At 38.0% G+C, this 12,246-nt stretch overlaps 1 protein-coding gene across 2 annotated transcripts in view; it reads left to right on the top strand.

Annotated features, from left to right (window-relative positions):
* The window catches only part of Plppr1 (phospholipid phosphatase related 1), a 57,017-nt gene extending 46,309 nt beyond the window's left edge, over window positions 1-10,708 (top strand). The window contains exons 4-6 of one of the 2 annotated variants that reach the window (XM_015492116.2): window positions 970-1,146; window positions 5,228-5,359; window positions 9,606-10,708. In XM_015492116.2, the coding sequence (XP_015347602.2) occupies window positions 970-1,146; window positions 5,228-5,359; window positions 9,606-9,638 (342 nt within the window). In that variant the 3' untranslated portion in view covers window positions 9,639-10,708. The remainder of the gene's footprint in view (window positions 1-969; window positions 1,147-5,227; window positions 5,360-9,605) is intronic. The other variant, XM_048783298.1, reaches the window with a different exon arrangement.
* The last annotated feature ends 1,538 nt before the right edge of the window (window positions 10,709-12,246 follow it).

The following is a 12,246-nucleotide window of genomic DNA, read 5'->3' as shown; positions in this document are numbered from 1 at the left end:
ATGTGCTCCAGCTATACACACATACTATAGAATAATTTAAAAAGCATTTTTTAAGCGGTATTAAATGCATCACATTTGTTAGGGATGCATCAAGTATGCCCTCTACTGGTGTCTGGTAGCCATTGCCAAAGGTGATCATTTGAAAGAGGCACATCTTCCTAGCATTAGACAAGTAGGGACACATTTGATAACTGAGTCTTTGAAACCTAAGTCTTATGCAGCTTCGTACAAGAATACAACAGGCTACATCTCAGGTGCCACAAACTACATCATTCTCTATTTGGTTCAGGTCTTTGCACTTGTAGTAAGTTGTGGCACACAAAGAAAAGTTTATAATGTTTTAAAACACTGGAGTCAATGAGTGAATGGAGCTGATCACAGTTTTCCCAAGAAATGTGGGGAATCAGCTTCCCATCACAACTGAAATCTGTTTGTGTGATGGTGGTTGGGCTGCTCTAATTTAGTCCATCAGCCGGTCAGCTCACTCTCTTGTATTGTTGCCTGAAAGTGAACAGAAGCAGCTAGTTCTGCGTGGAACACAAAAGGTAAAATGTACAGTCACTCACTTACCTGATCTCCACCATAAAATTCATTCCCATAGTGGATTTATTTTATATTGGAGATTGTTATCTGGATTTACTAATACCCTCAAATGATTCTGATTCCTTGCATAAAAAGTGCATGCTCTGAATCTTGTCGTTATTCTGCAGCCATTCCTTATAGCAATATAACTTCTGTTCTCATGTCCACTTCAATACAAGAGGTTGATTAAGTACCCTTGTTATCTGCAGCACTAGCTTCCTACCAACACTTTCTACTAAGGAGCTTTAGTGAAGCTGTTCAAGGGGAAATAGTAAACGTGGCTGCTTTGGGGTGACCCCTGCTTGTGTGGCCGTGCATACCGGTGCATGCACCAGTACAGAGAGGCTGTCTGGTTTCTGTCATTCCCCGATTTCTGTTCCACTCCAGATGTACATCACAAGCACAATCAAGACGAAGAGCAGTCGACTGGCCAAGCCAGTGCTGTGCCTCGGGACCCTCTGCACAGCTTTCCTGACCGGCCTCAACCGGGTCTCAGAGTACCGGAACCACTGCTCAGACGTGATCGCAGGCTTCATCCTGGGCACCGCGGTGGCCCTGTTTCTGGTACGTCAGCCTCTTTCTTCCTACCTTGGTCCCCAAGGCTGAGGTCATACTGAGTGGGGTTTTATAGACCTTGCAGTCCAATTCCATGTCCTGACATTTTGGGGTGCAGTTATTCTCCATGTATCATGCATCCTTTTGCTGCAAGAGTGAATTCAAAATACATTTTTTTCCAGAAATATGCTTGACCATTTTCCTTCTGGAGGTCAGGGAGAGGGGTGCTCAAGAAGGATAGCTTACTCTATTTCCTTCACCACTGGTCCTAAATTGGGGATGGGCAGACTGATAAAGAGCACTGGTTTGCAGATGTGCCACATTAAGTGTTTCTTCACATGTTTGGGGGCAGAAGCTAAGTGTTTATAGGGAAAGATAAGGAAGAGCTGGTAGAAGTAGGCAACCTCTCCTCCAGCATCCCAGGAAACTGCATCCTGGCCCCAGGAGTCATCATAGTGCATTTATCCTCCTCAGAAATAAGAAACCCTGCAACTATCCACAGCAATTCCTTTTGGAAGGCCTCTTGTTATTTGAACATGCCCTTGGGCATCTTATTTCCACCACAGTGGCTTCTACATATAATCTTCTGGGAGAGGAATTTTGGTTAACATATTTTTCTCCACATCTTTACATTTGTTTTTTTATTAATTTTTTTATGTATGACAGCAGAATGCATTACAATTCTTATTACACATATAGAGCACAATCTCGCATATCTCTGGTTGTATATAAAGTATATTCATACCAATTCATGTCTTCATACATGGATAATAATGCCCATCACATTCCACCATAATTTCTAACCCCATGCCCCCTCCCTTCCCCCACCACCACTCTGTCCTATCTAGAGTTCGTCTATTCCTCCCATGCTCCCCCTCCCTACTCCACTATAAGAGTCACCTTATATTAGAGAAAACATTCAGCATTTGTTTTGAGGGGATTGGCTAACTTCACTTAGCATTATTTTCTCCAACTCCATCCATTTAGCTGCAAATGCCATGATTTTATTCTCTTTTATTGCTGAGTAATGTGGGACTGCAAATTGGTGCAGCCAATCTGGAAAGCAATATGGAGATTCCTTGGAAAACTGGAAATGGAACCACCATTTGACCCAGCTATCCCTCTTCTCAGTCTATATCCAATGGATTTTAAAACTGCATACTACAGTGATGCAGCCACATCAATGTTTATCACAGCACAATTCACAATAGCTAAACTGTGGAACCAACCTAGATGCCCTTCAGTAGATGAATGGATTTAAAAAAAATGTGGCATATATATCTACATTTTTAATATTTTAATGCCTCAAATAGATGAGGGCTTGGCCACCTGCTCTCCTAGAAAATCTCTTAAGCTGAGTTGTTTGGGAAAAGGTGAACTTCTATTCTTTTTTATCTTGTTTTTCTATCCACCCCCTATGGTTTTATTGATGTATAATAGTCAGATAATAAAAGGCTAATAAATTGTCCAATTTGATAAATTTTGGCATACAGATATAGTCATCTCTTTCACTCTTTATTTCCCCTCTTCCCTAGGCAACCATTTACCTTCTGTCATCCTGTTAGTTTGCCTTTTCTAGCATTTCACATAAATGGAATCATATGATGTGTGTTTTTTTCTGGCATCTTACATCCAACAATCATTTTACGACCTATTCATGTTACAGAATACATCGATAATTTATTCCTTTTTATTGCTATGTAGTATTTTATTGCATGGCTATATGTCCATGGAGGTACTGGTTTTTTGTTTTTTGTTTTGTTTTTGTTTTATCTCTAAGGATTTACAATAGACCCAGAAGGATTTACAATGAATCACCAGACCTAGAAACCCACATTCTGCATGAAATAAATCCCGTATCATAATCAGAAAGCCTCCCCAAGGAGAAAAGAGCCGTCCGTTTCAAAGGCCTCCCCCCGCCATTTCCCTTTCTGCCATTTTCCATCCAAGACCCTTTATGAATGGCATCCCCCAAAATTGATTGTACAGTCATATGACATACCTCCTTTTCCTTCCCCAGTATAACAGTGTGCCTGTCTGAGCTTCTAACTCAGTTTCTCAACTCATCTGCTAAGATGCCACAAAAAAAGGCTCACACATTTATTCAGAACCCTGATTTTAGAGCTCTATTATAATTTGAAGTTACTTTGAACAGACTCAGTTTCTTTCTGTAATAACAAAAAAAAAAAGTCTCATCTAACATAGTCTGGGTCAAATTACAGAAAAAGTGGTGCTGGAATGATCCCAAGATGCCAATATCTCATAAGAGATAATTCCAGAGGAAATTATTTTTAGAAGAGGGAAAGAATATAGGTATCTTCAAGAAAAGAAGCCATTCAAAGGGAGATCAATGGAACATACATGAAAACTTGGGCTCAAAAGAAAAGCTAAACCAAACAGTTTTGACATCCATCAGTCCTAGAACCAGCTATTCCCAGCTCAGGTCAAAGAGTATTTCTGACTGTCCCCAGCAATTTTGTGGGGTCTTTGTAAGACGATATCTGTGAATGCTGCTGTGTTTGCTGGAGCCCCAGACAAATTCTGCACCAACATAAAATTTCTTTTCTCTCAGTATCTTGCAGTCCTGTTCCTACCACTGAGTTACTGTCTGGTCTGTTATTACTTTCAAAGTACTTCACAGTTGTTAAAATGTGTATTCTAAGTGACCTTTACCTAAGATCCAGATCTGCTATAGAATTGTGTTGGCATAAGAAGGACCCCCCTTGACTGCATGTGCACAGCTCACAGACACATATGGGGCTAGGAAATGGGAGAGGAGGGATGTCATGGCGGAGACTGGAAACATTCCAAAGAGACTTGGAGATTTGGTGAGGAAACAGAGAGGAACAATAACCGAGGATGGCAGCGCACTGGTGGCACATGCTCAATGTCATTTTACATGTTTGTGTTTCCCATAAGAAAGAATGTGAGGAAATGGCAAGGACATTATTAGTTGAGCAATTATTACATAGTCTACTCTTACTTTGAGCACATCAAATCATGTGTTCCTCCACAACCTTAGCAATATTTTTATTCATTTTATAGAGGAGGAAGTGAGGTTCAAAGTCACCAAACTTGCCCAATAACCACCCAACCAATAAGCCATGAATCTGACCTGGGTCACTCAACTCCAGGACTCCCTTCTTCCATTTCCCAAGCAGAGGGAGTTTAAGAAAAACTGGAGATTGAGCTGGAGGTAAGCCAGACAAAGAACATTTATGTAAATGGTCTGAAGGGTGACAGGAAAAATTCAAAAACACCAGATGTAGAAACAAAGATGCAGAATAATGCAAAAAAAAAAGAGGCAGATAAATGCTACATAGGCAAAAGGAGCAAAGAAGATGATAAAAATGCTTGACTCTGATAGAAAAATGAAGAAAAATGAGTAATAATTTATAGGAGACTTTTTTTTAATGGCAGTAGTAAAAAAAAAACTACCACTAGTGAGTCATTTAACTCCAAGATAATAGTAGTCACATAGTTTGAGGATGATCAGCTTAGGTAGAAATTAAAGACCAGCCAATGTTGGCTGAGTACTTGCTATGTTTGGCACTTATTAAGAGGCAAAACAGTCTAGAAGTGATTTAAGGGCTCTGGAATTTAAACCTCTGTGTGGCCTTGGACAAGTTAACCTATTTCCCTTATCTAAACTGGAGACAATAATAGTACCTTCCTTGTGAAATTATTGGGTGGGTTAAATGAAATGAGATAAAACATTTAGGCTGGTACCAGACACATAGTGGTCCTCAATACATGTTCCCTGTTACTAGGGGTGGTTCACATTCGTCATCTTTAATTGTTACAGATCAATGAGATGGGTATTCCTATTCCCATTTTGTAGCTGAGGACACAGGCTCAATGGTGTGGATTTATTGTCCCTGGCCATCTGGTGAATACACAGCTGCTTCCTCAGCACTTAAAATGTACTCAGCAGAGACCTCAGACTTTCTCCTGGTCCCTACCACCTCATTCAAAGGAAAAAGAGTCACTATAGTGATGATATTCACAGGAAGAGGCCTGCAACCTTTAGAGATGGCCAGGCACTGATGGCTCTAATCTTACCCCAATCTTTTTTCCCCTCATCCTGCAGGGAATGTGTGTGGTCCATAACTTTAAAGGAACACAAGGATCTCCTTCCAAACCCAAACCTGAGGATCCCCGTGGAGTACCCCTAATGGCTTTCCCAAGGATAGAAAGCCCTCTGGAAACCTTAAGTGCACAGGTATAGTAAAGTGGATTTAGCAGAGCAGACCCACAGGCTCAAACCTGTGACCTTGTGAGGTCAATCAATCCATTCCCCTATTGGGGGCAGGACATCACTGAATCTACCTGACATCAATAAAAATCCAATTCATTCATTATAAAGGCCTTCACAAAAAGGAGTTCATTCAGGGATTTGGCTACCATAAATCCTCAGGAATTTCTTAGAAATGTTCAACTTAAACCCAAGATGCTTTAGGATATTTGGACCCCCTGTGTGTTATCACATTTGTGACGTTTTGACTAATAGTTGCCTTTGTACAGTATAGTTGTCCCTTAGTATCTGTAGGAGAGTGGTTCCTAGACCTCCAAAGGATACCAAAATTCAATTTTGGTTAGGTCCTTTCTCTAAAGTGGTATATTATTTATGTATAGCCTGTATGCAAACAACCATTTGAAATCTGTAGATAAGTTACAATAACTAATATGATGTAAATGCTAAGTAAATAGCTGTTATATCATTTAGGGAGTAGTGACAAGGAAAATGTTCTGTATATGTTCAGTACAAACATTTTTTTTTTCAAATTTTTTGATCTGTGGTTGATTGAATCCACAGATGGGGAACCCACAGATATCAAGGGTCAACCATATTTGGTGGAAAAGGTTTGGCTACAGCAAATGATTTAAGCAGGAGGCATAGTAAAAAGGCTACTAACTAAATATACTTTTGGATCTGTTTTGATGCTAGAAATCCCATGCAACCCCTACTTTTTTTTTAGAGAGAGAATTTTTTAATATTTATTTTTTAGTTTTCGGGAGACGCAACATCTTTATTTGTATGTGGTGCTGAGGATCGAACCCAGCGCCGCGCGCATGCCAGGCAAGCACACTACTGCTTGAGCCACATCCCCAGCCTAACAACCCCTACTTCTTGATCAGTTATTCTACAACAGGACCTTGTTTCATGCCCAAGATATCAAAAAAAAAAGCACACAGTCCATGACCTCAAAGAACTGAGATGAATAGAAAAGACAAATATAAATAAGTTACCATATGATGTGCTGAATCAGATAACTGCTCAAAGTGCTGAATACAAATTCAGGGGGAAAAAAAACTCTGAGAAAACAAGGAAAGCTATAGAGAAAACTTGCCAACTGAAAGGAACCTAGAAAAATAGTATTAAGCACTTATTTTTGCTTAGAATATTTGTTCAGTGCTTTACAAATGTATTCTTAACAACCATATTGAATCGGTACTATAATTCCCACTCCCCAGACAAAAATACTGAAGTCAGCACTGTTAAATTATTTGCCAAAAAACACACAGCTAGGAAGTTGGAGAGCTGGGGATAAGTAAGAATTTTTCAAGCAAGTGGAGACAGCTAATAATATAAGTGTTTTCATTAGAATGCTACTTGTTTCAGGTATCGGAGGTCCTACTAAGACATCTCTTTTCTGTGGTAGTCTATCTTAAAAGTTTTTTTATAGGGCTAGGGATATAGCTCAGTTGGTAGAAGTACCTGCCTACCTGCCTCACATGCACAAAACCCTGGATTCAATCCCCAGCACCACAAAAAAATAAAGAAATAAATAAGAAGTTGTTTGTTTATACTTGGTATTATTACTAAACCACTTTTATAGATGGTACAAGGAAAAAGGAAAACCCCTCCCATTGTAATTATCATGCACTGTATGAGTGTAGTATGAATATTTTTATTATTTAAAAATTAACTATCAGACTTCTGATAAGCTATCCTATGCCTCTTAATCTTCAATGAAGTCTTATTTTTATTAATGAATCAGAACAGAAAAGCAATAAAGCTATTTCCATTTTGGGAAAAATAGTTAAGGCTCATCATGAAACCTAGTGCTCAGTATTTTTTTAACTTGTTTTGTCTTCTAATAAGGTGAATATTTTCAATGGTCTAATTAGAAGCAGCATGTTAAAAACATATTTTGTTTTTTCATATATAACCTGATGGTACCAGCTAAATGACAAATTCGTCAACAGTATCTTTGATAAAAATGGTAAAACTTTAAAAGCTAGAGTCTCTCTCTTTAGCTTTTCTTTATTATGCAAGTAGGTTCTTGTGCCCAGTGTGGTCACAGTGTCCACTATTTTTGAGATGAAGCAACTGAAACAAAGATAAATTTTAAAAGAGCAAAAAATATTTGATATGTAAATATACCACAGGGAATACAATCATATTCAATCTTTGCCTCCTTGTAAATGCTTTCCCCTCAATGTCTTGGTCTAAGAATAATTTCTTGGCATATCATCATTCTGCCCAACACTGCCCATGCATTACCTTCTGTCTGAAGCCTTTCCTATTTTCTTTCTCTCTTCTCCTTCAAGATTATTAATAGTTTATCAGACCAAGAAATGTCTAGGACACATTAAGAAATTAAATACCACACTCATACATTGTTGGTGGGACTGCAAATTAGTCTAAGTATAACCACTCTGGAAAAGTAGTATAGAAATCCCTTGAAAGACTAAAAAGGGAACTACCATATGACCCAGCTATCCCATTCCTTGGTATTTATCCAAAAGATCTATAAATCAATATACTATAGTGATATAGCCACATTAATGTTTATGACAGTACCACTCACAATAGCCAAGTTAGGGAATCACCCAGATGCCCATCAACAAATGAATAGATTAAGAAATTTTGTAGATATACATAATAGAGTTCTACTCAGGCATAAAAAATAATGAAATTGCCAGGAGTGGTGATGCACACCTGTAATCCCTGTGGCTTTAGAGGCTGAGACAGGAGAATCTTGAGTTCAAAGTCAACCTCAGCAATGGCGAGGTGTTAAGCAACTCAGTAAGACCCTGTCTCCAAATAAAATACAAAATACGGCTGGGGATGTGGCTCAGTGGTCACATGCCCCAAATTCAATCCCTGATATCAAAAACAAATAATGAAATTATGGTATTTGCCAGTAAATGGATGGAAATGGAGATCATCATGCTATGTGAAATAAACCAGATGAAGAAAATCAAGGGTGAAATCTCTCTCATATAGGAAAGCTAAAGCAAGATAAGGAAAAAAAGGCAGGGGTGGGATGTACAGGCTATCATAAAGATAGAAGAAAGATCAATGGAGGAGGAAAAGGAGATCAGAGGGAGGAAGAAGAATGGAAAGGGTGAGGAATTGCAGAATGAATTTAACAAAATCATACTATGTGCATATATAAATATACCACAGGGAATCTCACCTTTACCTTTATGTACATATAGAAAGCACCTAAAACAAATAAATGAGAAAAAAGGAAGATCAATAGAAGAAGGAGAATGGCAAAGGGAGTAGGTGAGGGAAAGTAGGTGGGGAATAGGGACTGAAATGGAATAAATCAAATTTTTAAACTGAAGTACCAGTTTTGAAAACTGCTTTATTAAGATAGATAAAATATTTTGAATCTGTTATTTATCTCAATAACTGCAGTAAGACTATGCATAAATTTATTGTCCACTAGGAGTGTAGTTGAACTTCTTTCAAATTTGTCACTGTCTTTGTGACATCTCATCTAGATACAATAGACAAGGCCTTGGGGTGATAATGACAAGCTATATAAGCAAAAAAATTGATAGAATTACAAGGGAAAATGCACATTTTCAATCATGGTGGATTTTAACACATTTTTATCAATAATAAGTAAGGAAACAAAATATAGTAAGGATAGAGACAATAAGATTGGTCTAATATGCATTATGTATAATCCTCCTCTAAACATGTGAAACAAATCAAACAAGAGCATGAAGCAAATCTTAAGTCAGTTTAATGGCTCTTGCATTAAGTATATCACTTTCTCTTAAAAATTTTTTTTTGTAAAGATAACTAAAATTAAACCCCAAATTACCTATCCATTGGAACATATTAAACTTCTATAGAACTCATGACTCAAAGAATAAATTATATGGAAAAATTTAATTGAAAATGTTAGACATTAAAAAAATCATTTAAAAAGTGTGTGGGGTGCAGCTAAAGTTACTTTGAGATCGTTAAGTGTTTATATTAAGAAATAGCTGAGTAAATATGAGAGGATTATATTTTGGTGAAGAAATGATCCTACTTTGGTTGGGGAAAGAAAAAAAAAAAATCAGGGAAAATTTAAATGAAGAGGGAATGGAATTTGAGGGGAGGGAACAGCAAACTCAAGAAGACCTGAAAGAAAGGGGGTGGTGAGGGATGGATGCATGCAAATGTGGGGCCCAGTCAACTCAACCCTAAAGTTTTATCTGCTGTGTTTGTTCTGCAGAATCACTCCGCCTCCATGACTGAAGTTACTTGAGCTGACTGATGCCATGCCATCTGTTTTTTTTTTTTTTTTTTTTAACCACCTCCCAATTCAATACTTCAAAACACACAGTTACTGAAGGTCAAACTGTGAAGACAAGTATTATGTTTATCTAGTTAGAGGCTAATGTTTTGTACATTTTTTTGTATGACGAAGTGATGTAGCTTGCCCTGATCTTTTTTTTTTTCAGCTTTAATATATTTATGCCAGAATTTTAAAACCAACAAAATTTTCTTCTTGTTCAAGTGTGCATTGAAGCATCACATTTATTCAATGGTTGATGTTGTTTTGTGATATTTGTACACAAACCTTTTCTCAGTTTTATAGACACAAAATTAATATAACAATTCACTTTAACCTTTTATTACCACAGTTGCTGCCTCCTTCAGAATTTTTGAATTTTAAATGGAAGTTAAACTTTTGAGTTGCAGGAAGAACGATGTTGGTTAATGATAAATCTGAATCAACTAGGGAAAGAAAATCTTCAAAGAGAACGTTTTGTTCTGATCTGTTAAGTTATTGCATCAAAGGGTAGAGTAATATATTAATGAAGTAGCCTTGTTACACTAACAATTGGCAGAAAATCTTAGATTTGGTGGGTGTTGGGTTATGATTATTTCTTAGATAATGGCCTTGCCCACCAAGAAAATGGAATCTTATCTTTGGACAGGCAGGCAACAATGCAGCTTTCTCTCCAAAAAGCAGCCAGCACCGACCTCCCCTGTCAACTCAATGGTTTTGTATATCATATTGTATGGACTTTATATGAAAATGAATATTTTACAGTTTGCACAGTGTTATTTTACAGAAAGGATATCAGAGCATCTACAACATAGAGCCCCAAAGCAACAGCTTCACTTTGGGCTTTTTAACTGTTCTAGGATTTTAACTGCATCCCAGTTTTCTAGCATGGTGATAACTAATGTGTCCCTCCTTTGAGAGAAGGAGCTCCTTGTCTGTACTTATCAGAATGTTTTCTTGACACTTCCATGTTGGCTCTTATTAGCATTTTTTGTACATATTTTTTTTCTAAAGAGAAGAAAAAAAAGTTATCACAAAATGTATTCTGGCTTATGTTCTTTCTTTATGCTGCACCCACTGGGCAGAGATATTTGAACAGTTATCATGAAGTGACCTCAACAGAGTTTATGCTTTGCATTTCATGTGAGCTCAGATAAACACAAATAGGGAAATGACCCAGAGGTCATTCCAATAAGTGTCTATGCGTGTGTGCGTGCGCGCGCGCGTGTTTAGGCAAAATAAAGGAATTTCTTAAATTTTTAAGATACTTGGATGCACATTCAGGATACCTAGCATGATACCCCCGAGTTGTCAATAAAAAGTTGGACATTCATTTTTAGGAACAAAAGTTACATTTGCTAAAACTTTCCTGAAGCTTCCATTTCATTCTGGCCTAAGCTCTCCTACACACACTCTCACACACATCTTCTTTTTTTTTTTTTTTAATTTTTTATTGTTGGCTGTTCAAAACATTACATAGTTCTTGATATATCATATTTCACACTTTGATTCAAGTGGGTTATGAGCTCCCATTTTTACCCCATATACAGATTGCAGAATTACATCAGTTACACATCCATTGATTTACATATTGCCATACTAGTGTCTGTTGTGTTCTGCTGCCTTTCCTATCCTCTACTATCCCCCCTCCCCTCCCCTCCCCTCTTCTCTCTCTGCCCCCTCTACTGGCATTCATTTGTCCCCCTTGTATTATTTTTCCCCTTCCCCTCACTTCCTCTTGTATGTACTTTTGTATAACTCTGAGGGTCTCCTTCCATTTCCTCACACACATCTTCTGAGTGAAATCTGTCTAAAGTGGGGGAGGCGTATATAATGTATAGTTATCCCAGATTCTGAAACACATGCTTTCACATACATGATCTGGTAGTTTCCAAAACAATGAACCCAGAGAAGCTACTAGAATCCAAAACAAGTACTACATGTAACCACCAACATTATAATCCAGGTCAGCCTGACTCCAGTTTCCATTTTTCCACTACATCAAAATGCCTTTGAACCAAGTCCACATCTTTTCACAGGTTTTTCAGTGTGATAGTTCAGAAGATGGTACTGGAGAGAAAAGAAAATCATGAGGAACCCTCACTCCTAGGATTCCCCCAGTCAGTCCAGTTTCTTTCCCATATTATTCTTTGGTGACCTTGGTGTTGCCTCTGTTTAGCACCAAAATCCTTCACAGGTCTTAGATTTATCTTTATCATCAAATCTGCCATGTGCAATTCATTTTCTTCAGGCTGGGGACCACTCTGCTAGGATCTTCTGTCAAGGGCAAAGCCCTCTGTCCAAATAGGACAGGTATTCACTACAGCCTAAAAGAAAATGAATTCTGTGAACGTTTCTTCTTTTTAAGGAATGCCCAGAGAAGCCTGAGAAAGTCTAATTCCCTGTGAAAAGAAATTGGAAAGAAACAAAAGAAAGGCTAATTAAGTGGGTTCACATAAGCAGCCTCACCAGACCGTGAACCCTGTAGATATCTACAACATGTTCCATACCCAGAACAGGGCCTGACACAGAGAAAACACTTCATGAAAATTTGTCCAATCGATGGATGCCAGAATTCTCC

This window comes from Marmota marmota, unplaced genomic scaffold (assembly GCF_001458135.2).
Source record: "Marmota marmota marmota unplaced genomic scaffold, marMar, whole genome shotgun sequence".
Lineage (NCBI taxonomy): Eukaryota > Metazoa > Chordata > Mammalia > Rodentia > Sciuridae > Marmota > Marmota marmota.
This window is presented reverse-complemented; position numbering and strand designations above follow the sequence as displayed.